At 50.5% G+C, this 26,064-nt stretch overlaps 10 protein-coding genes across 10 annotated transcripts, besides 4 other annotated features; 2 read left to right on the top strand and 8 right to left on the bottom strand.

The window, feature by feature from the left end:
* Nucleotides 1-926: 926 nt before the first annotated feature.
* Nucleotides 927-2,329, bottom strand: EKO05_0003938 (Salicylate 1-monooxygenase; the record flags this gene model as incomplete). The annotated part of the gene is made up of 4 exons (XM_038938806.1): nucleotides 927-1,403; nucleotides 1,451-1,729; nucleotides 1,775-2,024; nucleotides 2,082-2,329. The coding sequence occupies 4 exons, from the start codon at nucleotides 2,327-2,329 to the stop codon at nucleotides 927-929; spliced, it is 1,254 nt and encodes a 417-aa protein (XP_038799762.1).
* A 701-nt stretch (nucleotides 2,330-3,030) lies between these two features.
* On the top strand, nucleotides 3,031-3,993 carry EKO05_0003937 (uncharacterized protein; the record flags this gene model as incomplete). Its single annotated transcript, XM_038945447.2, has 1 exon — nucleotides 3,031-3,993. The coding sequence occupies one exon, from the start codon at nucleotides 3,031-3,033 to the stop codon at nucleotides 3,991-3,993; it is 963 nt and encodes a 320-aa protein (XP_038799761.2).
* A 390-nt stretch (nucleotides 3,994-4,383) lies between these two features.
* On the bottom strand, nucleotides 4,384-4,847 carry EKO05_0003936 (uncharacterized protein; the record flags this gene model as incomplete). The annotated part of the gene is made up of 2 exons (XM_038938746.1): nucleotides 4,384-4,600; nucleotides 4,651-4,847. The coding sequence occupies 2 exons, from the start codon at nucleotides 4,845-4,847 to the stop codon at nucleotides 4,384-4,386; spliced, it is 414 nt and encodes a 137-aa protein (XP_038799760.1).
* Nucleotides 4,848-5,197: 350 nt separating this feature from the next.
* EKO05_0003935 (Superoxide dismutase) lies at nucleotides 5,198-6,049 on the bottom strand (the record flags this gene model as incomplete). Its single annotated transcript, XM_038938940.1, has 3 exons — nucleotides 5,198-5,320; nucleotides 5,369-5,851; nucleotides 5,906-6,049. The coding sequence occupies 3 exons, from the start codon at nucleotides 6,047-6,049 to the stop codon at nucleotides 5,198-5,200; spliced, it is 750 nt and encodes a 249-aa protein (XP_038799759.1).
* A 605-nt stretch (nucleotides 6,050-6,654) lies between these two features.
* Nucleotides 6,655-9,012, bottom strand: EKO05_0003934 (Glutaminyl-peptide cyclotransferase; the record flags this gene model as incomplete). Its single annotated transcript, XM_059636275.1, has 1 exon — nucleotides 6,655-9,012. The coding sequence occupies one exon, from the start codon at nucleotides 9,010-9,012 to the stop codon at nucleotides 6,655-6,657; it is 2,358 nt and encodes a 785-aa protein (XP_059492258.1).
* A 417-nt stretch (nucleotides 9,013-9,429) lies between these two features.
* EKO05_0003933 (Glutaminyl-peptide cyclotransferase) lies at nucleotides 9,430-10,644 on the bottom strand (the record flags this gene model as incomplete). The annotated part of the gene is made up of 2 exons (XM_038938685.2): nucleotides 9,430-9,991; nucleotides 10,043-10,644. 2 exons carry the CDS (start codon nucleotides 10,642-10,644, stop codon nucleotides 9,430-9,432), a joined length of 1,164 nt encoding a protein of 387 aa, XP_038799758.2.
* Nucleotides 10,645-10,889: 245 nt separating this feature from the next.
* EKO05_0003932 (uncharacterized protein) lies at nucleotides 10,890-12,208 on the top strand (the record flags this gene model as incomplete). Its single annotated transcript, XM_038938726.1, has 3 exons — nucleotides 10,890-11,067; nucleotides 11,131-11,307; nucleotides 11,589-12,208. 3 exons carry the CDS (start codon nucleotides 10,890-10,892, stop codon nucleotides 12,206-12,208), a joined length of 975 nt encoding a protein of 324 aa, XP_038799757.1.
* Nucleotides 12,209-14,350: 2,142 nt separating this feature from the next.
* On the bottom strand, nucleotides 14,351-15,656 carry EKO05_0003931 (uncharacterized protein; the record flags this gene model as incomplete). Its single annotated transcript, XM_038939122.1, has 3 exons — nucleotides 14,351-14,847; nucleotides 14,900-15,455; nucleotides 15,507-15,656. 3 exons carry the CDS (start codon nucleotides 15,654-15,656, stop codon nucleotides 14,351-14,353), a joined length of 1,203 nt encoding a protein of 400 aa, XP_038799756.1.
* A 2,533-nt stretch (nucleotides 15,657-18,189) lies between these two features.
* Nucleotides 18,190-18,900, bottom strand: EKO05_0003930 (uncharacterized protein; the record flags this gene model as incomplete). The annotated part of the gene is made up of 1 exon (XM_038945446.1): nucleotides 18,190-18,900. One exon carries the CDS (start codon nucleotides 18,898-18,900, stop codon nucleotides 18,190-18,192), a length of 711 nt encoding a protein of 236 aa, XP_038799755.1.
* Nucleotides 18,901-20,500: 1,600 nt separating this feature from the next.
* Nucleotides 20,501-20,574: a dispersed repeat.
* Nucleotides 20,510-22,376: a mobile genetic element.
* Nucleotides 22,312-22,388: a mobile genetic element.
* Nucleotides 22,389-22,828: 440 nt separating this feature from the next.
* Nucleotides 22,829-23,149, bottom strand: EKO05_0003929 (uncharacterized protein; the record flags this gene model as incomplete). The annotated part of the gene is made up of 1 exon (XM_059636274.1): nucleotides 22,829-23,149. One exon carries the CDS (start codon nucleotides 23,147-23,149, stop codon nucleotides 22,829-22,831), a length of 321 nt encoding a protein of 106 aa, XP_059492257.1.
* Nucleotides 23,150-25,855: 2,706 nt separating this feature from the next.
* Nucleotides 25,856-26,064: part of a mobile genetic element that runs on past the window's edge.

Raw genomic sequence — 26,064 nt, 5'->3', positions numbered from 1 at the left:
GAGTCCAGGTCGGCCATAGAACTCCCCCAACGCTTGTTCAACCTCTTCCAAAGTACGTCCCACCTCATCACTTCCCTCCTCGATCTTGAGATGCCTGTGTAGTCGCTCTGTGAACTGAATAGGCTCCGACGATGACATTCGTTGACGCGCATGCGCTCGAGCGGTCTCACGCTGTGGGCTTCTAGACCTGTTGCGACGTTCACTGTTCAGTGCAGACGATCGCAAACGTACAATCCTTTCGCTGCGGCGTTGCGGCCGCATTGGAGGGGCTCGTGGTACGCCTCGAACTGGACGTTGGTACTCGTGAAACCAGGCTTGGCGACAGAGAGGACATTGTCTTCTCCAAGGGCCTGAAGATCGAAGGTGGGCTTCTAGGCAGCGCCGGCCGAAGATATGACCACAACATTGCTTCGTTCCGGATATGTCAGCCACCAGCTCTACGCGCACTGCCCACTCTCCGCCTTTGATTTTGTGAGTGGAGCCATATGGTGGAGGCTCAGCATACGCTTCATAGCATATGTTGCACCTTTTGTCGCCCGGTGCGAGAAGCGATATTGGCACGGGGGTTGTGAAAAGCGCGCCGTGCATTGCTGTGAGCTTTCCTGGTCAAGGGACGTACGTGGTGATGGTTTGTAAGAACGTGGACAGAAACAGTGCGAGTAACTCACGATCGAGAACACGATCACATTGTGTGCGCATTGAAGACGGTACCGAACATTCACAATATTCATCGTTACCAAACTAGCGCACCACACGCTGCTGCGTGATGCAACTACCAACTAGCACGCTGCCAAAGGCTGGTTCGTCGTGGCACGCCAAATCCAAACTCGAAAACAACATAGCCAGCAGCGTGCAAAAAGAACCCTGTTTCTGCAATTCCAGGGCTCAATGGCAATTTGTGAAAGCCTAGGACATGTTACTTCGAATCACGGCTGCGCTTCCACTTTTTCGATTGCACGCTTCCAAGTGGCTTCGATGTCGTTGTTGTAAATCCAAGACATATCTGCACCGCCGTCGGAAATAATCTTGTTAGCCACTCGTTCGTCGAACGAGGGATTGCCGATAACTTGCAAGTTCTTCGCCCGTCGCGTAGCTTCAGATGCCAGATGTGCGTACATACGCGCATAGTATGACAAACGAATTCGATCGAAGAGTGGCAGTGCCTTGCTAAGATCATTGTTGTAATGCGCCAGCGACTGAGCCAAGATCCAGCCATCTTCCATGGCAAAGCCGGCGCCAGACCCAAAAGCTCCAGATAGGGCGTGTGATGAGTCGCCAACAAGGACAACCTTGTTGTTCCATGCCACAAGAGTGTCCAGCTCAGGACCGGCGAAAGCAGCAAACTCACGCCAGCCTCCCTGGGGCACACGTGCCAGCGCCTCTCGAATTTGGGGGAGATACTCCTGAGCCTACGTTAGCGTTTGTTTCTCGTGATCGGCAAGTTTCATACTGTGAAGTGTGACTCCACATGCGCATTGTCAACCGGCACGCCCCAGCTGACCTTGCTGGCACTGTGAGTTGCTGGGTCATGCCACGCTCTCGCAGCAATTTCCCACAGCCCTTCACCTACAGGTGAGAAGTACACATGTGTAGTTGGCGTATGCCACCAAGCTGTGGTCTCGAACCGTGGATCCAGGTCTTTCACGTCGTCCCAGGCCAGCAGCGTGCGCCAGATGGTAGTGCCAGTGAACTTGATTTCATAGTCCAGCCAAGCGGCGTCACGAACCACCTGCACATAGATTAGCTGGGAATCTCATCGAAGCAGAACACACACCGAGCGGATACCATCGGCACCGACCACGAGATCGGCAATCGCAGAGGTGCCGTCTTTGAAATGTAATTGTACACCTGCATCCCCTAGGTCGACTACATGCGCCAACTTCTTCGACAACTGAATCGTTCCAGGCTGGATAGAAGAGAGCAACGCAGACTGCAGCTTAGTTCTTTGTGTTCGGATGGGTGCATATCCAGACTCGGTTTTCGGCTTTTCACGCCGATGCAGCTCTTCGCCCGATCGTCCATTGCTATCATTTCTTCGGGTGAGTATATTGTATTACGTCGATCAGTCCAACGATGCTTACAGATTCAGTGTTGTCCATGTTGGATGACCACTATTCAGAGCATCCGCCACGCCTAGCAGCTCCAGCACCTTCCAAGAATTCGGCCCAATGCTGATTCCTGCACCAACCTCGCGCAGAACACTGGCTTGCTCGTAGATTGTAACTTCGACATCGGGAATCCTTGAGAGTGCGATCGCTGTTCCCAGGCCGCCAGGGCCGCCTCCTACTATAGCTACTTTTAGAGGCTTAGGTGTCAGTTTAACAGTCATCGCAGAATATTGCTTCGATACTAGTCCTACGGATAAGTCGGTTGAACATATTGTCGTTGAAGCGGAATTGCTGCGTATTGTTGACAAAGCAATCTGTCGTCAGTTGTCACGCGAATGATGTGCGAGACATGGATTTAGTGGGTCCGATAACCGACCGAATTAGGAAAGCGCATCTTGTGCAGGCTCCAACCATAAAGCCTACTCTCTCGCACTGTTACAGTTCATGTTGACAGGCAATTTCAGTGCCGTATGTTGTCGAGGGTCGAAGGTTAAAATTTGACTTCTCGAGCTTTTTACGCAGGTCAACCATCACTATCTTGATGTGACGCTCATCGCCTTACTCATTGTACTTTGTACTTGCGAGTCTATCAAAAGTTTGCCTTCAGTGGTTGAGATCTCTTGACTTGTGTCCTTACTCTGTATGCCTTGTTAGGGCAGATGACATTCTTGCAAATGCAAGCAACAATCCAGCTTTCACGAGCAATGACGACACGAATTTAAATGCATCCTACTTGCTGTCAAGTAACTCGGTTCGTGGCTGCCAGATATGACTTGTAGTTTGTGAAAAAGCGTGTGCGCGCTCAAACACACTTTCACCTTCACCTTGGATCGGAGGCACGACCTTAGCGAGCGCCGTACTACACAATGTTACCACTGCCAAGCCACTATCTACATCCAAAGACTCGAAAGCCAAGGCCATGATGCGCTTAAGCAGCGCCACGAATATTTCCCTACGAACCCTTGCCGATGCAGCTCTGACCTGCCTGTCGCCATCCTCAGAGCCAGCGATACCTTCTCCTACAGACTCAATATCAATTGTGTCAGCTCGTTCAGTCGCACCAGCTTCTACAACGAAAAAGGCTCTATCAAACATCTACACAGACCAGTCCACAGACCCAAGCGCAGAAATAGTTACCAAACCACGGATCAAGCCAGAGATTGAGATAACCTCGCGGTCTCTACCTTCACTACTCCAATATGTTGACCATGTCCTCTTGCGAGATACAAGCAGTCACAATCAGCCGCCTCACCCAGGACAAAAGTGCGTGATCTGTAACTTGCAGTGGGACAAAGCCAGCGTTCCCTCAACATTTCTCCCTTTGTCGTCCTGCAACCACTGGGTCCACTACCGCTGCCTCATCTGGCTCGCCACGGGCGACGGCCCACATCGAGACAAATGCTACGCATGCAACAAACCGCTGTACGAATGGGATGGAATCAGTGCGCTCACACTTGCCACACGCACGAGTCTGCCTATGAGTGACAGTCGAGCTCCCACGTCAACTCCAAACACGCACGTCGCAGGCACTTCTGACAAAGACGCCTACGAACAGGAATGTATGTTCATCGACAACACAATCGCCCACCGCTTCTTTGATCAGCTGGGAAAGCCTGCTGGGTTCTCTGATGGCTCTCCCGATCTGGTCCAATGCTACGACGATGTGCTCAATGATCTCAGTTCGATGGGTCGACCGCATTCCAAATGGTTGAGGTGGAGCACGAGCACTGGCTGTCTACTCTTTAGTATGCTGGTCGCGATCAAGATGAAGAGGTTTCTTCTGGAGGGCCATGGGCGTATCGTGCAGACCGAAGCGTGGACGGCTTGGGAGGATGGGTGTCGATCGTTACAGAGAAGGATATTGGAGAACGTGCACAGCGAGTAGTGAAACAGGCCATCCTACTGACGATTATCTACAGATGTTGTAGATGTTTCTCTGCTTGTAGCTGATTTAACGATGTCATGTCTGTTGGGACTTCGGACTGCATCCACTCGTCAGCTTAGCAGAGTGACTAAATTCTTCAAGCGACTACGAGACCATCATGGGTCAATCCATGCAGCTGTATGAGTAACGAACGTCACAAAGTTACGATGAATGTCCTGAGAGTGGTACGATCAACAATTGCAGTGATTGACTGAATAGTATAGAAACAGCAGTCCTGCTAAAACATACATGGAACCAGCACGCTTATGCCACGAAAACGAAGCGCAGAAAAGCTCAGAACAAAAGCAACAGACACCCAGCGCCAACGCTGATAACAACAATGCAGAGACTTCAATTCCACCCAATAATGCCCTCAGCGACCGTCAACGGCCCTTTCGTCGACCCGGTCATCACCGAGACTCTACGCCCGATGATCCCAGCATCACCAACGCCAAGATCCAACTTGCGCGGCAAATGCATCGTCGAAGCATCGCTCGAGTCCAACGCGAACGAGTAAAACGGCCGAGTCTGAACGGGAGACTCGCAGCCCGAAAGGTCGCCGTCGCGGCTACGAGCTAGATCAGCAACCCACCCCAGCACACGGAGCGTAGAACCTACTGAATGACAACCCAGTGTCTATCTCTTTGTGCATCTTCGCCCCAGCCTTGGAACTCGACGCTTGTGCCTGCGGTGGAGAACTGGTTGTGGAAGAATAACATCAGCTCGTCTGTGTTGGAACGTCGTAAATGCTGTGTCGGTCGCAGAACTGCGATTGAGCCGCCTTGACTGATGCGAGTTGAGCTGCCGTTACACATGGTGACTGATGATGTGATGGCTTGTAGATGAGTTGGTGAATCTAGTTGAGCTTCAAATGATGAGCGAGGATAAAGTGGTCGGAAGGAAGTCTGATAGGATGAGATCTTGTCAATAGTAGGGCTTTTTTCGCGTTCTTGAACGGCTGCTGAAGGTCACGGACGTTTGTTGCGTGTTTGAGAGCTGAGGGCGAATGCGTCCCTTTGAGCATGTTTCAGGAGAGCACCTGATTGGTCAGTTCGCCACGCTAAAGACACCACGGTACTCCGAGTGTCAGTGTGTTGCACAGTGACACAGAATCTTGCATGCAGACTAAGGTGCAGTTTCATTCCCTTCTATGAACTTTCGATACCTAGATAGAAGCCTTGAGGACCTTGAAAGCATCTGCGCGCGAGCCCAGGAAACGATCTTCGGCGGTCTTCCAGTTGATGACATTCCAGATGTTCTGCACGTATGCAGCTTTGCCGTTCAGGTACTGTTCAAAGTCAGTCTAGTCGTGTAAACACAGGCGTACCAAGCTTACCTGGAGATAGTATGCATGCTCCCACATGTCAACGCCAAAGATCGGGACTTCGCCCTTGCCAACAACGGGGTCCTGGTCCTTCGTCGTAACGATGGCAAGCCTCTGCTCCTTTCCGGTCTCGACCTTGATGAGCCAGCCCCAGCCACTGCCCTGGATGCTCAGAAGTGCTGCGTTGAATGCCTCCTTAAATTTGTCCTCGTCACCCCACACCGCCTTAATCTGCTTGACAAGCTCGGGAGCAGCAGAACTCTTTGCTTCAGGAGAGCTCGCTGGAGCGAGGTTCTGCCAGAAGAGAGAGTGGTTGATGTGTCCACCAGCATTGAACTTGATGCCTTGCTGAAGAGAAACCTGAGACGTGATATCGGACGTGTGCACTGCCTCGGCTTGGGTCTTGAGGGCAGCATTAAGATTCGTGATGTATGTCTGGTGGTGCTTGCCATGGTGCAACTCCATGATTTGAGCGGAGATGTGGGGTTCCAATGCCTGTGTCATATGAGCTTGCTGTTTGCCAGCCTATCCGGTATAATCGAAACGTACATCATATGCATATGGCAGAGAAGGCAGTGTGTACTGTGGTGCAGACATCTTTCCGAATTCGAATGGCTGTTGTTCTGAAGCAAGGATGTTAGGTGCAGAGAAGATAGAAGCCAACAAAGCTGGCAGTACTGATGTGCCCCGCATATTTGCAACGTATCTGACGTGCTCGATGGTTTGTCAGATGTCGACTCCAACAAGGTGCTCGGTGTTGATGATGTCCCGATTGGGTTTGGTGTGGGGAAACTGCCTCAATTGTACGCAAATCCGTTGCGACCACGAGAAGTTTCTATACGGTTCCCAGGCCGGTGAAAGAGACGAGACGAGACGTAAGGTCCAAAGACTGGAGCTGAACGAGGCGTCTCTTGTAATTCGCCCTCGCAAGACTCGATCGGCCTCGTGGGGATGCTGGGAGGTATACGTTGCAAGCTCAGGACGCTACGAAGCGGCTTAGTCAAGTGTGAGTTTAGGCCGTAAATATAAAGTCTCTGGGCTTTCGCATACAGAACTGTGATCTGTAAGAGATCGCGCGTGTTGATGCCTGGGCGATGACAGGTGGAGGAAGGCACGACAGCTGCTTGAGGGTGATTCAGCCGCTATTTCCCGCGGCCATGCCTCGTTGGCGCTAGTGCCTGAACTGAACAGCCATCGCTTACCCTCAACGACCAACAATACATCGAGATACTATTTCCAATCTCCGTTTTAGCTACACCTGGCGCCCTCTTCTAAAGCACATTTCATATTGCTGCGCATCAAAAACACTCCTCCTCCCCTCCTCCTTCATCATCCCCAAACCACTCACTCCCTTCGCTCTCCACCTCCATTCCCCCCTCGAACTCAGGCTCGAACACCAAATCCACACTACATATCCTCTCGAGCGCCCTCACCCTCTTCACCTCCTTCGTGAACGGGCTATCCTTCCTGCCTAGCTTCGCCCATCGCTCAGCTAAATCAGCACATACATCTATCCTTAGCATCTTTGTCCCCTTTCCCCTGGCATGATAGGAACGAAGCGTTGTGATACTGAGCAGACTATGCCGACGCTTTGCACCTACACCGATTGCATTGATAAGGGAGGGCGCTGCGACGGTGTGGATGGGGGAAATGTGGGAGTGGGAGAGCATGTGCTCTGCTTTCTCCCAGTCCTTTAGTGAACCCCAGGTTACGTTGCAGAACGGACACGTGGGCCCTGTGTCCGCGTTGTCTGGAGGGCAAAACCGAGATTTCGGCTCTGGCATGTGCTCCGGGTCCTTGACAGTCGGCGAGAGCGGGGCTGTCTTTGGTGAGTAGGCAGAGCTGATGTGCTCGAGCCAGTCGTATATGCGTTTGTCTTGTGTGCGTGGCAGAAAGTCCATGCTATCGCGTCGGTAAAGAGCGTCTACTTCGTCTTCAATCGAGCTGGTCCCGGCTGAGGAAGTAGTTTCTAGTTCTGCATTGCATGTGTTGCTGTCGCCAGAGACAACATCCCACACAGCATCGTCGTCCTTCGTCCAGCTTTCTTCGCCGTTGAACGGTAGGAAGCCACGCCCAAGCTGGAGAGCAGCGATCTTCTCAGCAACACACATGTCTTGCGTTGGTTTGACAGGAGGGGCATCAGGTAGCTCGCCACTGGGATACAGTACGGGCATCCTTTCAGTGAAGATGTTCCAAGCTTGCGCTTTGCCAGTAGAGACGGCAAATGTTTTGTGCTTGGCGAGGGTAGCTGATAGCCCATGCGTGCAAAGATCGATCTCAATAGAGGAGAGTGTAGCATCAGGTCCTGGGTGACCGGGTGAGTCGTGGCGGAGCGAAGAAACCGTGCTGAGTTTCTTGATCCTAAACGGAGCCTGTGACGGAGGTGTATTGGCAGTAGCCACCGCCTGCGTGTTGACCTTTTGCTCTAATGATACCGTCCAAGCCGTGTTTGGCGTCGTAGGATCACTCGATTCGCTCTTCCCTGCCCAGAAGTAGTAGTGCGGGAGATCGCAGCCCGGGAAACGAACGTAGTACAGATTATCGATCGACTTCTCAAAATGCGTGAGAGAAGCACTCTTGATCCCTCTCTCCCAATCAAGGTAACTCGGCACATAGCTCACCGCAAGCGGCCGCCATCGACACGCTTCATACACATCGGCAACTTGCTTCCTTTTATTCGTGAGACGCTGTGCAAATCTGTGTCGGTGGTCTGCCTTTGGATCTACAGCCCCTGGCGTCGAGCGTAGTAACTTCATGTTCCCAAGATTCCATTTCTGGTACACATCGATGAGTTGACGGTTCTTCACATCATCGCGCAGTGGGAGGGAGAAGTACATGCGCCCGTTCCAGCCCTGGACGAGAGTGCGAGACGCCCATGTGGATGCAGGCTCGATTGTCGCGTGAGCCAGAAGGCCGATCATGTGTCCATGACGCACAGCAGCCCGTGTACATGGGTCGAGAACAGGCACGTAATCTGGATCGACGCCTGCTGGATACTTCAGGCCTGGAAGTGTAATCTTCTCACGGGTCTGTGTCGTGATAAGCTTCAAAGACGCGTACGTGAGCTGTCTCGGAAACTGTTCTTCCCCTGCACACGGCAGCTGGGACTTCGGTGGCATGGCGATGTAGGACCATTCAAACAGCCTCAGCTTGCATTCTGGTTCGATGGGTGGGTTTCTGGACTGGATTGTTGACTCGGAAGCAGTATCCTCCCACGTCTCGTCGCTGAGCGCTTCACCACCAGTCACTGTAAGCTTCTGTGCATCGTACCTGTCCTGCTCATCAGCATCAACAGTGTCCTCGGAGTTGGAGCTGACGTCTTCTCCATGTTCGCGCCTTCTGCCTCGGTCATTGTTGCGCTTCCCTCTCGCTCTTCTCCGATCTTTCTTTGCCTTAGCCGCGTCTTTGAGCTCTTGTTGTTTCTTCTCCTTTTTCTCCTTCTGCTCCTGTGCCGCTCTCCTGGCAGAGAATTGTAAATCTTGATCGTGTTTAGCAAGCTTTCTGGCCATGGTGCTCTTCTTGTCATCTTTGACGTAGCAGCCGGCCTCTTTCACAGCCGCAAGAAGCTCCTCGCGTGTGTAGTGGTCATATTTCGTATGGGTGAGATCCTCATCTTTGACGGCATGCTTGCCGCCACGTCGATGAGCTGCCGCCATGTCGTCTTGAGAGCACTACTCAAAAACCATTGCCGGAGTGATTAAGCCTGTTGAAGTAAGCATAGGACTGGGAACAAAGTAGTCGGTATCGTGAGTAGAACACCAGCGCGGTTGCCCAGTTTCATGGATCTTCATATCGTGTCATGCTGTCTCAGCTAAGACGGTGTTGTGTAAGACTCTTTGTCTAGCCATGATTGTTGATGACCCAGAAGTCACGGACAACAAAGCACGATGCATCAGTGGTGAGTACCGAGGCAGATCCTCTTTGTTGCGTTCGTTCAATCCTTTCTCGTGTCAGACTCCTTGAATGCGTCGCAATTGCACATGGCGTGAATTTCTGTGAGCAAAGTCGTACGCGTCGCAGGGTATCTCACTACACGCCATTAATTCGAATCCAGTTCGATTGTTTAAAGCTACTTACAGTTCCGACTTCTCCACTACCGAATCCCGTCGCCTCTCTGCTTTGAAGTCCAAGAAGCCTTCCAACTCCATCCACTCAGCTGCGAATGCTGTGACTATCTTCGTCCAATCTTCTACAGTGTCCATATCTAAATGCTCTCCATCATCCTCAATCTCATGCCACACTCGTGGAAATGGCGTTGGAATGATGTGCAGAATCTCCACACCTCTCGCCATGAAAGGCACATGGTCGTCCTGCACAAAGCCGCCCATGAAAGAACTGTCGGCTTTGTTCTTTTCGTATAGGAAGTGCGGCTCGGCGCGCGGCTTCTTGTTTTCACGCTTCGCCATGCGATCAGGGTGGTTCGGCGATGAGCGTAGCAGCTTGAGCTTGCGCAGGCGGTCTTCGACAGTAGCCATATGCTTGTATGCCCAATGAGTTGTCTTGAAGTACGAAGGTACGCGTGGGCCGGCGGAGCCCAGTAGATCGAGCAGCACAAAGAGCTCCATCGAGTCGAGGGGCGTACGGTATGTCGAGGCGGCCGTGTGGAAAGTTGATTCCCAATCTTCAGCCAGAGCACTGCGTCAAGTCAGAATGCGTGAACAGCTTCATCCCCATGCGATTCCTTACCGTGCGCCGTACAGGCTGTCTGAGTCGGTCCAGCTCCTGAAGGCCTCCTCGCCGTCCAGCAACAATATCTGCACGCCCTTGTGCCCCACATCCAGGTCGTCGCCGGCTCCTCCCGCCCACTTCTTGGTCAACGCCGCATCAAGTGTGCGCGCAGCGTGTAGCAGCATGGCGCACGGCGCTGCGCTGTCTGTTGCACCAATAAATCCTTTCGGTGTGAGTTTGCTGTCGTAGTGCGCTACCAGTGCCAGCCGGGAGACATCGCCCTCATTGGTTCCAGGCGGATCGCGAGTTGCAATCAGGTTGACGAAAGGCACTTCCTTCCCCTTGCTCACTGGCGTCGTAGAAGTTGAGTTGTGCAGCTCAATGCGCCATTCCGGCAGGTGCGTCTTGAAGAAGTCGATGAAATGCTGTCGCACCGCCACATTGCCCTCCGTCCCTGACACCCGCGGTCGTAGAATGGGCGCCAGCAGTGCTCCAGTCTTGATGTTGAAGTCATCGCCTGGGCTGGGAAGGCTCTTGAGCGAATCGTCGCTGAGGTCATGGTAGGCAAGACTGCGGGAGAAGATCGAAACAAGCGACAGCAGGGCAAGAGCGAAATACATGGTTGCAGTTATTTCACATTGGAAACTTGCACAACCAAAGAAGATTATGCAAAGGCATCCACCCGGGCGATGAGCATGTTGGCGCCGAAGTACGAGCACCATTCGGTCCTGAATCGTGGTCACATCCCACGCCAGATCCAGGGTCCAAAACCGCCACGTGATAGCGTGCTCAAGTGGCAAGTCTAGCCGAGAGCGACTCTCATCACGCGTCAATCTTGTCTCCGGTCGTTCTACCATCAATTGAGATGCAGTCAAGAATCCTCGCGTTTTCGACTGCCTTCAAGGGCTCGCCACCATGGGTGCAGAGCATGCAACAGGCGCCGAAGCTGCGTATAGCGCAGTTCATCTGCAGAAGCTGTCAGCGTAAATTTTCCACATCGCCAGCACTACGCGCAGCAGCCAAGAACACCGAGAGGGACCGGAGTAGGTAGCCACTGGATCAATGGCACTTGAGACATAAAGTACAGGTGGCTGATTCCCTCATAGTGTACAAGTCGCGACTGTTGATCTACGATGCTGGTGATACACGCACCACCTGGGTGTCATTCTGGAAGGCTATGGCACTACTGCAGTTCGGAACAACACTGGTCTTTGCAGTGCCACCGCTGTGGAACAACGAGAATCAACCTGATCCTAATCTGAGGAAGGCACAGGCCATCTTGGGTAAGAAGCTGTTCTTTGCCGCCCCGTCTCTTATGTACTCGCTTGCCCGCACCATCTCCATTGATCTTTGCTGTCCTTGGCTTCTTCCATCTCACGCTGCTCTTGTGCTTGAGCTTTTGCCGTTTGATCTTCATTCAAAGTTTTATTCTGAAGTCTGCTGAGCTATGTCTCGCCTCCGCCGTGTATCTACACGAACGTCCTGTGCGCTGTTATTCCTTCATCTCAAGCACATCACCATGGTCCGGCTTCCTTTACTTTGACCATGTCCTAACAAGTTGCAGTCGGTGTCCTCGGAACGATACCTACTCTGACAATGGCCTACGTGACCGCACCCTTCGCGCACCAAGTCTTCCTCCAGATCCCCGAACACGCACGCCGCAGCCGCCAAAACCTCATGAACTTCGCACGCTCGCTCAACAACCCCGCCAGCACCAGCACCACCGCCAACACGAAACTTGAGTTTGTAACCCTCCGCATCTTTCCTTTCCGCAAGAACACCACAGCCTTTCTGCACGAACTGCGCGCTCTACCACCCATGAAGTTCCGCCTCGCCAACCTCGAGATTCCCAAAACCGATGAGTGGGCGAAGCGACAGAGGGAGAAGGGTCTTTGGATGCGCATGCTGGAGGTCATTGCTGAACCCAGATATAAGTTCTTTGTCAAGGAGGGGAAGATGTTCACCGCGAAGACGGGCGTACCAGGCGTGTGGGAGGAAGTTGCAATGAGAATCAAGAGCCAGACCAACAAGCAAGTGAAGGACGAGAAAGCAGAGATGGCTGCTGCTGCCCCACGGGGAACAATCAGGAGACCGGTTGTGAAGGGACCCGTCGTGTTGAGAAGACCACCGAAGGTGGTCGAGGAAGCGAGAATCAAGAGGCAGACGGCAAGGTCGTCGAGATGAGCCGGCATATAGGGTCATGAAAATTAGCGTGTACGAATATTCTTCAGGCGTGTAAGAACAGGTTATATGCATACAGCATTCGCAAGCAAAATGGATTTGTAGCATCAGACAGAACAACATGCTTAAACGTACAGCCGGCACCTTGTAGTACACTAGATTCCTTACCACTTCGCAGTGCAAATGGACGACCCAGTGCTCGCGGTCGTCTCGACTGAGCGCTCTGTGTCAAGTCACGACAGGAAGAATGCCGTTAGCAGATGACATGGCACTCTCTACAAGCCCCTGACGTCCAAACAGCTTGCAGCGTACTCTCGCACGGCGGTCCCTTGTGGCTCTGAGTGAGACTTTAGGTGAACAGCTGAAGTCTCACCAACCAGCCATCTCAACATCTTCGTTTCCAGCTCGAGCAACGCTCAAAGTGCAATTCATCTCCACAAGAAACGAAGAAGGGCCTGTGTGTGGTGATTCGGCAAGCTGCGCCACTTCGTCTGCGCCATCGAAGCCATTCGAGTGGCGCAGGAGGACATGGGCACTTTGAGTCTCGCCTCACCTGCGGTACACGCGCGGTACATCCCAGGAGCGAGCCAGAAGCCGTCGCCATGCCGTGGACCCGTCATCAGCGCGGGCCTTTGCATCGGTCCCAGATAATTCCAGCCGTGTGGAAACTGCGCGGTGGTACCGTCTCTCTCAGTGCCGGAGATCGCGATGGCGTCAGCCAATGAAATGGCGTTGCGGCCAGCCTGGTCTTGGTACGCTACGCCCTCGAGGCCGCCGCTTGGCGCGGGCAGTGACGTACCGCTCTTCCAAATCATAAGAAAGGCGCGGGAGCTGAAAGATTGGGTAGGTTTCGGGAGGTGGAGGGAGATGGTGGAGTTGTGGATAAAGGCATTGTTACCTGCGATGCCGTCCGTGACTGCGCGGAGGCGAACGGCGACATGGCACAGCGAGTTCCACAGTCGCAAGACGACGAAGGCGACGATGTGAATTGAGGAAACACGTGCAGCTTGGCTATAGCGCGGCAGCGGCAGCGGCACCCATCCCAATCCCAATCCCAGCGCTCAGGAAGCCACTCCGCACTCGAAACAGCGGAATCCCTGCTCGCACGTTGCCGCCTCCGACCCAAGGAGTCAAAACCCCCGTGCCCGCCCACCATGCATGACTCGCACCGGCATTTTCACTCGACGCGGCCGTGGAGGCGTGCAGCCGAGGCCCAGCCAGAGCTCGTACCTGCCACAAGCGAGGGCTCGAGCTAGCGGACTGCACTCGTCAAAAATACCGAATGCACAACCACCCCGCGCCGTGCCTGGATGTCAGGCCCAACGCAAATGATCCACAGGGCCATCTGCGCCCTTGACAGAGATCACTGTGATCACTGTGACCCCCTCCCCCCCCGCGGGAGCCAAGACGGCGACGTCCTTTGGTTTTCCGTTGGCGGTGCGACTGCGTGTTCTGCGCCTGCGGCGTGGAGGGTTTTGAACGCATCAAGGGGCCTCCGCGGAGGGATGCTGGACGCAGCATGCTGGATTCAGGATGCGGTCGTCTGTAGGTACGTGAATTTGAAACGGCCATCCTGCCTCTGCGATCCATACCAGGGCATCGTGGGACACGGCGTGGAGGCTGCACGTGAGGACAGGCATGCCGGCAGTTGAGTTCTGTTGGGACTGATTTGTGATCGTTGTGTTTCGCGTTGGCGTGACAGGTTGCAATGATGCAATGAATGGTAGCCTGCGCCGCTCGTCTGTCTGTCTCTGCGAGCAAGCAGTGGAATTGGACCGAGCTCAGTGCATCGCTCCATCAGGAATTCTTGCTGCACTCATGTCTCCTGGCCAGTCGGATGCTGTGCTCGGTGGGCCGTTTGCAGTTGGCGTCGATTTCTGCCCCTGGTGGGCGGCTATGCGTCAAGGCAGGCTGTCAGACCACATCAGGTAGGTAGGCTGTCGCGCGCAATCTTGCTGCTTTGACGTTTCGTCTGGATCTGGACATTGAGCTGCAGCGGTGTGGATGATATATACCAGGTCTTTGATAACAACAGACAGGGCGCGAATGTTTGAACGCAGAGATGCTCATTGCAGTTGGAAAAACTGCGTTGGTAGAATATCAATTAGGGGTATGTTCGTGTCGTGATCGTTGTACAGTATTATGTCATGTAAAAACCCGCCCTCGGGAAGCTATCGATGCCTGCTCCTCGTCAACCCAGAAGGTCTTCGAGACCATAATGTGCATCTGATCGTCGTCGCTGTTTCTCGAGCCCTTGAGCTTCAGACTCCGTTCGCTCTCGTTGTCGCTCCTCACTTGGCTCCTCGTCATGCTCTGCTGGCCTTCACCGTTGAACCAATTGGGCGACTTGGGGAAGCTCGATTCCTTTGCAAGAGAGTCGTCTGATATTCTTGTTTCTTGCACGTTCGATAACCCGTACATGTCGGGGCCACTCTTACTTCCTCTACGTCGACTGCTGAGCAGCTGACTGGCAGGAGGGGTCTGCAGGCCGTAATGGGAAGGCCGCGGTTGAGTGGGGCGTGTCGAGAGGCCGAGTTGATGCATGACCAAAGCAAAGAGAGGGCGAAGGGTCGCAAGACTGCCAGCGGTGATGGCGAGGCCCTGTTCTACTGTAGACCAGATGGCGATATCAATGGTATCCCCTTGTTGGTATTAGCAGAAGCATAGACGTGACGCTGCAGCGGAGCTACTTACAGAGGAAGTCGGGCGAGTTGAGCTTGGGAAGGAAAGGCAATCGAGCAATGACGGCAGCGCTGGCAACACAGCCCATGGTAAGGAGTGGAATTAGGGCGATCTTTGTTCTCCTCTTCAGCTGCAGGTTCCAGACCAGAAAAGCGGGAAGAAGGGCGAAAGTGAAATCTGCGATGATGCTGAAGATGCTGTAGACGAAGCCAAGAGCGATGATGACGCGGTTGTCGATGCAGGTCCCGTCCTCGAGGGATTTTTCCCAGAAGAATTTGACGGGGTTACACTGGAAGAGAGTGACGAAAAAGAATGCCGTGCACGCAAAGGTCGAGACGAACATGGCGGCGTAGATGATCATGGTGTGGACACGCTTGACAGAGATGCGTAGGAGGAAGCAACCGATGGAGATCTTGGACAAGATCATAGAGCAGCAATAGAAGAGGTAGCAGTAGAACCAGCATTTCCTCGCTCTCTCAACCTGCCAGTCCTCGAGATTATCGTGATGGCGGCCGGTACCGTAGTGTGCTCCTATCGTCGAGGAGATGACGTAACCGATGAAGAATATCTGTAGACAGTCAGTGGTTGTACAAGACGTAGTTTGCTCAGAGCCACTTACTGTGGAAGCAACCATGAGCCAGTCATCCGTGCCAAACGCTTTTACCATTTTCACGCGAACGATGCATCGCAAGGCGTTCGCAATGACGGCCGTAGCCACAAAAGCAATGTTGACGCCAACGAGTTCGGGTCCACGATTAGGGATCGCCATGGTGTTCTGCCTTTCGCATGGACCTTGAAGGAAGAGGAAGACCCCAGAACCAGACCTGTTCACCTAAGGGGTCGGGGCGGTTCTATAATCTGACAGCGATGGGACTCGACCGTGGCTATCGGGAACTCGCCACGTGAAGTGGATCCATCAATGGTTCCTGAGCATGTAGGAACCGGCCGTTTCAGGGCAGTGTGCCCCAAAGGAATCTCTGCCGCACATCCTTACCGGGCCTGGAAAACACCCAGGCGATTGACCTGTCTGCTGCCGGGATGTCAGAAGCTACCGGTATGGTCTTGTTGCACTTGCAAATCACAAGTTGGCTGGGAATGCCCGTCGCTGACCTTCACGGCTCCGTGGCAGCCATTCACAACATCCGGAGTGGCGGAGGTCGAAAGCCTCAATGACCGAGGCAGCTTCTTGCTGTGGTTCTAGCTGCAGGGTACACGGCAGAGAGCGTGCAGGCAAGACACAGGCCCAACCACAGAACCAAACTTCGAAACCGACCAGCCGCGGGAGGGACGGTCTCGCAGCCCGATTTGGCAGTGCGCTAGGGGCAGGCATAAAAAGCAGCTTCCGGCGGAGCCTACGGCTGCAGCTTGCACAGAAGCGGCTAAAGTCTGAAAATGCTGCACTGCGCTCTCTTGCTTTTACCGCGTGTCGACCTCGCGGGCCTTGCGACCATGACGAGAGCAGTTTCGTGTTCACCAGAAGTCCGGACTCGCGTACCCCTGGGACGATCACCAACCTCTCCTCTGCTGCTGTACGACGACGAAGCTGTGCCCGTCGCGCGTTGTGGTTTCGATGTCATCACGTGAGCGACGACATTAAATCTCCGACGATCCTTTCTCTTTCCCTGCGCCTCTGCTGCCAGGATAACCACCACGTACCTGCATCCGGAGTTAAACGAGCACGCCACATGGGATGACAACAGCTGCATCTTCGTGTGCCGGCTACCGTGGCCAATAACTTCTGTTCGCCATGAGGCGTGTAGTCGACGACCTTTGATTGGCCTGGCGCTCACGGTTCATCGCAATACCAGACGTACAATGCTAGGCTGGTACTGGACTCCACATTCCAAAGCATGGACACTTGCACTGCCATCAGGCCGCTATCTTCAAGGCTGCTTCAGCAGGCGGGCCGCCACACAGGGACCCTTCCGTGCTTGTGTGAGCTACGCAGATCTAGGTAGACTAACGTCTCGTGAACCAGGGTTCGCCTCACGGCAGTTTTTGAAGCCAAGGTCGTTTGGAAGACGTCACGGAGCTTCCCACTTGTCCGAGGAGCGCCATGCACGAGGTGAGCTTCGGCCAGTGGAATCGCACAGTGATGCAGCAAGAGTTGTTGGGTCGGTGTACTCGGCCGGCGAGGCTCGCCACGAACTTGTGCTACCTATCGTGACGAACATGTGGAAACCACAAATAAGCAGTCGAGTGCTCCCTACCCAGCAGTATCGACCATCAGCTATCCGTCAGCTGCCGAGTGCCCGCGCCGAGTGCCCGCGCCGAAATAGATGGACGATCCGCGTTATCCCTCAGGCATTCTAGCCATCGCTTACGCAAATACTCGTCTCTCGATGACCGGGTCCGTGCACAAGAAATTCGACGTTATGCCATGCCGTCACGCCACGATGGACAGCGTTCGGAGCGTCCTCCGTCCATTCAGCAGAGAGAGCCCGGATCCCCGGTTCTCTGCAGCTTGTCCAGCCAAACTCTCCCCAGCTTTCAGCATGAACAGTGAGTGCCTGTTGTACCTAACCTCCTCGTTGTCCGCATGTATGTAGGGGTGATGCATGTTGACTGTTTCGCCTTGCAGTCTACACTGATCCACCCTAGGTATAAGCATGGCTTGAAAACAAACCTGGTTCTGACCACACCTACCCCTCACTTTGGGCATCCGCGTTTGCGGGAACAGCGGCATGATGAACTGCATGGTCCTATGTTTCCGATCGTTGTGTTTCATTAGTCGAGGCCAAGCCCGACGATCCCTTTTTACTCTTGCAAAACACGGCTGCGACTCACATCAACTCATTGGCATCATTTGTGCATGAACAATGCGGCATCACAAGATTTCACTCCCAGAAGATCGGCATTTGGGCCACGACTTTGGCACCATGCAGCCCCCCAATGTACCCTGACCGGATTCGCTTGGAGACTCAGAGCCTCCCATTGACAGTTCGGAGATGGCAGCGTTGCTCTTGCTTGGTGTAGCTTTAGTCGACGACCTTCCAGTGAGTGTTATCACAAGCTCACCCTGGCCTGTATCGTTCACGGTTCCATTCGCCTGGGTGTGGGAATGGCCCGGTAGGCGTACGACAGTGCAACCGAGCTTGTCTTCAGCTCTTTCAGCGGCTTTAGGATGTGATCGCATCGCGAGTACGATATCTGATCCTCTACCCATCTCATACGCCCTGCGCTCTTGATGAGAACCTTGTGTCGGCTTATGCCCGGTACCTGGGCCCGCTTCCCAAATCGCAATACCTCGTAGCGGTCGATATGACTGAGCACCGCAAGGTATCCTCTAATACTATACTTAGCTAGCCTGGAAAGAAGGCTACTGACGAGTTTCGCAAGTGTTCGAAGAAGGCCTGGCTGTCGCTCTGGATGCTGGGGTCTCCGCATTCGAACCACGCAAACTCGGTAAGATATCCAACTACTGTCTGAAGCTGATTGGTAGGCAGCCTCACTGTCACTTCGGCTGGCACGTTAACATGTAAGGTTGTCCAGACTCTCCCGTTGTCTCCTGGAACCTTGATAGTGTACTGTAAGTGGACGACAGAGCTGAGCATAATGCCTTCGACTTTCGGATTGGCAGCAGCCGAGCTTGATCTATGCGTCGCAAGGATCGACTGGGTCAGCTCTTGGTGGGCGGAATTTGTTGATGGTGCGATCACTGGTCTCGACTGCAATCGTTCTTCCAGGCTCGTCTCACATCTCTCCAACGAAGCGGTCTTAACAGTTTGTGTCCAAAGACTCTTCTTGGGGCAGTTCATCTTATCCGTGCCCTCTGTAGGAACAGTGGTGAGATGAGAGCCACCAAGACGACCGAGGTCGCCTTCTGTGTTCTTGAGAGCAGGTGCGGAACATGAGCGCAGTAGATCGTCCCATGATTGATGGCTCAGCGTGGAGACCGTGTTGGTCATGGGAATTGGCAGATGTGCAAAGGTTTTGCAGTTGAACATACGCTGCATAATATGTTCTGGTCGTATCAATGCAACGGGATTGCTCGCGGGCCCAGTGGTGTTCATGGATGCTCGCGAGCTTGGGGACGGAGCAGGCCAACTAGACGTAGCATCAGGTCAGGAGAGCATCCCCTTAAAGTAAGCTATCAATTATTAGCTTAATACTACAAAAACGCTGTTGTAATATTAGCACGTCCATTTTTGAAATAATTTAAATCGTCCAGCAACATTTGCAATTGCGCCAAAGGAAGGAATTCAATGCTACCTTTCAAGCCAAAGGTATCTTCGTCATCAAATTCAGTGTCGCTCTTCTCCATAGATGACCGCCAGTTGCACGGCTCGCCCGTACGTTCAACCCATCGCCTTACAAATCTCCGTGGAACTGACGATCCAACATCGCACATGAATGCCTTCACTACGCCGTCACGAAGATGGCTTGCAATGTAACTCGGTAGCGTGGTGACGGAGGCGCTAGATTGAGTTGTTGTACTGCCGTGTGTGGTGTGTGGACGTTGGACAGTAAAGCGTTGCGGGTTGAGTGGATCATGAGTTTAAAGGGTGAAGTCCCTGATAGATCTGCTGCCATAGCTGTATCGCTGATCAATAAGACCTTTCGTTCTTCTTGGTTCTGCTCTAGCTCCATCAACTATTCAACCGACTGCGAGGGCCACCTGGCAGTCTGATGATTTTATCAACTCACCACATATGACTAACGGAGATTGTAACTGGTGGAGGTGAGAACGACAGGACGCCCTGGCAGCACATGCGTCGGCCGTCTGCCTCAAGGACAGAGTGTGAGCCTGCACAACAGGAAATGTTATGGTTTCATAGATAAGTACATATCATTGTGAAATGACGAAACGCCATCGTGCAATTGCTGAGACCATTTTTAGGTCCACGGCTGCGCAACGTGCTCTTGGGGCCTCTTTGCATAGGTACGTGTAATCTTAGATCTACCAGCACGTAAGAGAAACAGCCACATTGTCCAAGGCGGCACAAGTACCAGGGTAGTCAGAGGGGTGCAATCGCCCGAGAAACAGGTTCATAGTCGATCTCGCCCTCAATAGTACGCCCTGACTGCATTGAGTGCTGGTACCACCCAGCATCTAAACAGGTAAGTGGATGTTCCTACTACTAATCTTATTACGACAGCAGAACGTTATACGCAGCAAACAGCACAATCTATTAAGCATGCGGACTTTGTCTTTTATACTTAGCCCTTCTTATTTCTATCCTATTACGTAGTCCTTAAGGCTTAACATAACGTTTCCCTTCAGGAAATTCATAGAATCATGAAGGTAGTTGTAAGAGGGAAGGGTACTAAGAAGTTCTTAAAACAACTTCCAACTGGAGCGCCGCTGATGCACACTTATATAGTGCTGAACTTAGTTAAGGCCGGTTAGCCACTTGGACAAGCTACTTTAAAAGCTTTTCATTGTAAGTATAAGACGTTAACAGGAAGCTCTTGCTTACAGTATAGATAGGCGCACCGGTACAGCCGTACCTGTACACGTATTTCACCTTACCTATTACCTGCTAATAAGCTAAAGGATTAAAAATACTAGGGCATACAGGTCTAGATCTAAGAGTTTTTAGCACAGCAGATTTATTAACAAATTAGGAGCCTTCTTTAGGGTATGTAGTCCTATTATTGTTGTAAGTTGCATAATTATCATAACGTACTCCACGGGTGAGCGGATCAAACGGGTGAGCAGATCACTCTGCCAAGACCACACCAAACCTCCACCTTACCACGCAATGCCTCAACAACAACATCAATCTACGCCCTTAAGAGAAGCTGCAATACAGCTTGCGCTCCAGGTAATTAAATAAGACACAATACTTACTGTGTAACGCGCTGCAGCTATATATAACGCGCCTTACAGCATACTACATGCTTAATACACAGGACAACCTGCACAAGCTAATTATACGCCAGTTTAACAGATTATAGACCAGAATAAGGAGGACGTAATTGCTAAGTATATCCTTAAGCTAGATACATAAGGATTTGCCCCTTAGCTGGCTGCTGTAGCTAATATAGCCAATTCTTTGCGTGCTAAGCATAATATAGGCTATGTTAACATAAACTGGCCTAACACGTTTATTAAGCACTGCCCTAACCTTAAAGTAAGGTTTAATTGTAAGTATAACTACAAGAGAGCCCTCTATAAGGATCTAGAGATTATTAGGGGCTAGTTTAGGCTTGTAGCAAATGTTAAAGCTAAGTATAGTATCTAGGACAATAACACATACAACTTTAATAAGACAGGCTTTATAATAGGCTAGATATTAACAGGAGCAGTTGTTACAGGCTTAGAGCGTTAAGGACAGCTAAAGGCAGTGCAGTAGGGCAATTAAGAGTAGACAACGGTTATATAGGGCATTAATGGCACAGGGTAGGCTATTCTACCCTTTATTATCTTTAAAGGCCGCAACTACCTCTCTGCCTGGTACAAAGAGGACAATCTGCCCTATAACTAGGTTATTAGAGTCTCTAAGAACAGATGGACTACTAACAAGCTTAGTCTAGACTAGTTAAAGCACTTTAATGCCTATACAAAGACGCGCACCTAAGGAGTGTACTAGCTGCTCCTTATTAACAGCCACAAGAGCTATAACTCCCTTAACTTCTAACAATACTGTAAGGAAGTAAAGATTGTTACACTGTGTATGCCTCTATACTTATCTTACCTCTTATAACTACTAGATATAGGTTATTTTGCCCCTCTAAAGAAGGTATATAGGTGCTAAGCTAAGAATCTTATATATAACTACATTACTTATATTACTAAAACTAAGTTCCTACTATACTTTATAGACGCCTATAAGGAGACATTTACTTCTAGCAATATCTAAGAAGGCTTCTAAGGCGCTAGAATAGTCCCCCTTAACCTAGAACGGGTTATAATAGGTCTTGATGTCCGCCTACGTACCCTACCGCTACCTACTGTAGAAGATAAGCCCTAGTAGTCCTAAACCCTAAGCACTACCCTGCAATTAGGGTCGCAATTAACGCTGGTTTAAGAGAGGATTTAAAGGCATGCAAGCAGCTTACTAACTTTAATAGTTAAGGCCTTTAAAAAGCTTGCTAAAGGCGCAGCTATAGTAGCGCATAAGCTAGTGTTAGCTTAAAGGGAGATTACTAGGCTTTAAGCAGTAAATAAGGCTGCTATGCAACGTAAATTGCATAAAAGAAAGCAATTACAGCAGGAGAGAGTCCTAACAGCTAAGGAAGGCCTTTAATTAACTACTCTAACTAAGTTTAGGGCGCGTAGTAATAGTAAGAAGGTAAAGAAGCAAGTGCGTGCTAAAGAAGGGGAAGTAACCTAAAGACGCTGTACAAAGTGCTATAATATTAGACATAACTTACGTATATGTAAGAAGGCTGTAGAAGATATTTCTAAATAATATTATGTACTGCACTACTATATATAAGGCTAAAGTGGGCTAATACGAGCTATAATAGGGTAGAAATTTGGTGTGGTCTTGGCAGAGTGATCCGCTCACCCGTTTGATCCGCTCACCCGTGGAGTACGTTAACAGCATTAGCAGTTTCTATTAGGCTCTTAATTACAAACAACATATTCTATATTAATTATAAGCCATATTAGAGCGAATAAAAGATATTAACAGTCCTGCACTTTTGTCCCTAACAAGCTAAAATCAGCTTTAATAGAAAGCTTGCTGCTGAGTCCTTGTCGCGACTCGAGATGTAAGCCCCCCTTCCCTACGTCTTTCTAATTCAAACCTTTAAATAAGAGGATTGAAAAATCGCAGCAGGTAGCGAACTAGAGGTCCTTTAAAGCCCTCTGCCTTATTTACAGCAGATATGTAACACTGTAATGCAACTACTACAACACATAGCAGCGGTAGAAGTTACAACAGGTGATAACAGAGTAGTTTAGATAGCATTTCTTGCAGAGAAGGAAAGTTTAAGAAACATTACTAGGGACTTTCTTTTTAGAGCCCTTAAGAAAAGCTACCTTAGACGTTAAGAAGGAGATATAAGATAATTAACGCTTACAGACGCTGTGCGCTTACACCTAGCGCTTAACGTAGGTAAAGATATTGTACTAGAAGTCTGCTTGTGCGCACAAGCTAAAGAGTCCATTGTACAAGCAAGAACAAGCTTGTTAGAGGAACTAAAGTGCCTGTTAGGCGATTTCTTATTTAGGGCTGTCAAAGCGAGCAAAAACAGAAAGGACGAGCATGAGCAGCGTATATCGAAGGAGACTCGTGCTGTTGACCTGAGCATTATTGTGCTTGCTTGGTCTTGTAAACGGTGGTCTGCTTGACCAAGCTCCAGATGCATGTTTGTGCGGGAGGACAATCATGCAGCCAGAGAGCTGCGTCGATTGTGCTGACAGGCTTTATAAGTTGAAACTGGTCAGGCGCGAACTCCTTGCTAAAAGTGCCTTTCGGTTGTTAGAAGGAGCAGCTGACGGTGTCAGATTTTGAGCGGGTGCAAGTTCACCAGCCACGTCGCATCCTCGGCGATATCTCAGCCAATCAGAAGAGCACGACAAAAGCAAATGCCGGCAACGTACTGAGGAACGGCTGCATGATTGCGCTGTTAAGCTTTGTAAGATCGAGCCGATTAGGTTCAAGCATTAGCGAAGACGGGATTGGAAGGTGGACGCCAAAGGCGGAAGCAGGCACAAAGAAAGCTAAATAAAAGCGAGATATGAGGCAAGCTTGCACTAGGTGATTGTCTAGATGTGGTGACGCGTGGTATTGGAGATAGTTAAATATGATCGATGAAGGTGATGCGTACGCAAAGCCAGAGAGAAGAATATTAAAGGCATCTGTGGTAAGACTATACGCTATTCTCTGGAGACAGCTACTTCTAGTTGACTTGGCCAGTTCCGTCCTCGTGCATATGGCCTGTGCCAATCCTTCTGTTATTTTCATCCTTGAAACAAATTGATATTACAGGCTTGAGGTTGCTTAAATTGTTGTGGGATTAGTAGAGGCGTGTGCCCTTAATCTCAGCCTTCTTTACAGTTAGATCCTAAGAGCATTAAATTAGTTATAGATACTACGAAACGGCGCCTTACACACTTCTTTCTCCTGTTTCTTGCAGAACTGTTGGACCACTTAACAGAGTTTAGGATTAGTAAAGTCCTTAAGAGTGTTTAAACTAATATATGTAATTAACCTACAAGAAGAGGAGATTATGATAACCCTAGCTAAGAAGAAGACTGCCTAGACTCTTAACAGTAGTTGTTAATTGTGACACAAATGGCGTAAATATACTTTTTGTTAAGCAAGACATGCTGTAATTTAAATAGGGGAATCTTAGTAAATAGCGCCTAACATTATGTGTAGTCTTTAGTGAGCTAGTTTAGGCAGCTACAGCTGTGCAAGCGTATTGCTCCTTTAATTATACGTAAGTTATACCTTGGTATAGACGTCTGTAACATTTTCGGCATGTAGGGGTAAAGCAACAATAGGAATGGTTTTGGCGCGCAGCTGGCCTGAGCGCTAGCGCATTAACGCAACTACGTTACCTATTCAGCCTGCCCTGCACAGAGAAGCGGAATCACCTTATGCTGCAAAAGCATTGCCTATACAAGCGCTAACGTAAAACCACTATCTTACTATGTTAAGAAGATGCTATCTCTGTCGAAGTTGTTATAAGACAGCCCTACAAACCTTCAGACGTACATTTGTGACTTTTTATACCTTAAGGATAGATCCTACTGTACCTCTTAAAGAGGAGAGTTTAGCTTAGTATTCTCCAGAAAACTTTTATCCTATCACCATCAGAGAAGTGCTTAACTCTAGCTACAAAGTCTTAAGGAAACTCAGGTACGGTGCGCATTCTACTGTTTGGCTCTGTCAAGACATCAGGTACGTTCCGTGATCTCTACTTGTAACAATCATCTACTCATGTACGGAAAAGAAATCAAATGTTCGTTGCTATCAAAGTCTGTACTTGGGATGGTCATCAATCTACTCGCGTTCATCAGGAATTGCAATTCTACGAGCGAGTCAGTTCCATTAACACAAGTCATCACGGCCAATCGTTCATTCGCGGTCTACTGGGAACGTTTGAAATCACCGGCCCTGCTGGTCAACATCTATGCCTGGTTCAACCACCGATGCACATGACCATTCGGGATCTTCAGTACATGAACGGCCCACGTCGATTGAATGAGCCCATCCTGAGGTGGACCCTCTCGAATGTTCTGAGTGCACTTGCGTTTTTGCACAATAAGGCTGAGGTCATACACACCAGTAAATCGCGAAGACCTATCTTAAATCTTGAACTAATAAAAACAGACGTTAATCTGTTAAACATTATGTTAACTGTAGCTGATGAAACTGTCCTTCAAATTATGGAGACTGCTGAACTAGAGAGCCTGCTGCTAAGAAAGTTTATAAATAACAATTGCACAATCTACAGCTCTTATAAACTTGGCCTTCCTAGAAATGCGCTCTAGGGTGAGCTAGTCCTTTGCGATTTCGGCGAGGCTCGCATAGGGAAACATTACAAAGGTCTCGTTCAACCTGAATTGTACCGCGCCCCAGAGGTACTGTTTAATATGGCCTGGGGCTCAGGTGTTGATGTTTGGAGTGTCGCAGCCATGGTGAGTGTGCTAAGCTCCTTGCGTCTACGCCATCAACTAATTCGTGGAGGTGTGGGATTTGTTTGAGAACAGACACGTATTTAAAGCCGTCGAAGAGACTAGACAGCCTTCAGCAACCCATCACGTCGCCGAAATCGTTGCATATCTGGGGTTGCCCCTACCTGGGTACATTGACCGAAGTGACACCACACAAAGAGTTTTTGACATTCGAGGTAAGTGAATGTGCTTTGACCAATCTTTAAAATCAAGCTTAGTCGCATCAGGCCAATAGAAGGGTGCTGGCGGAGCAGTTGTCCCTCTGCTCTTCCTTAACAATACAATCACCGCACTTTACGGCGAGAATAAGCGTCTATTTCTAGATTTCATATAACCTATGTTGCATTGGCTGCCCGAAAAGAGGAACACTGCCTCTGAATTACTTCGACACCCCTTGTCTTATTCTTTTCTAGCTTATGTAAATTAGCTATAGAACTAGCTTATACAGGTTATATAGTGTTTTAGTTACTTAGTGTCTTTTAAGGGATTCTATAAGTATCTAGAGCGCGTTGCTAGAAGAGGTTTATATTAATTTTAATAGACTAGAGTGGAAGCTGTATCTAGCGTTCTTTTAATATATGTAAATAGTCTTATTAGG

The sequence above is a fragment of the Ascochyta rabiei genome, chromosome 6 (assembly GCF_004011695.2).
Source record: "Ascochyta rabiei chromosome 6, complete sequence".
Classification (NCBI taxonomy): domain Eukaryota; kingdom Fungi; phylum Ascomycota; class Dothideomycetes; order Pleosporales; family Didymellaceae; genus Ascochyta; species Ascochyta rabiei.
This window is presented reverse-complemented; position numbering and strand designations above follow the sequence as displayed.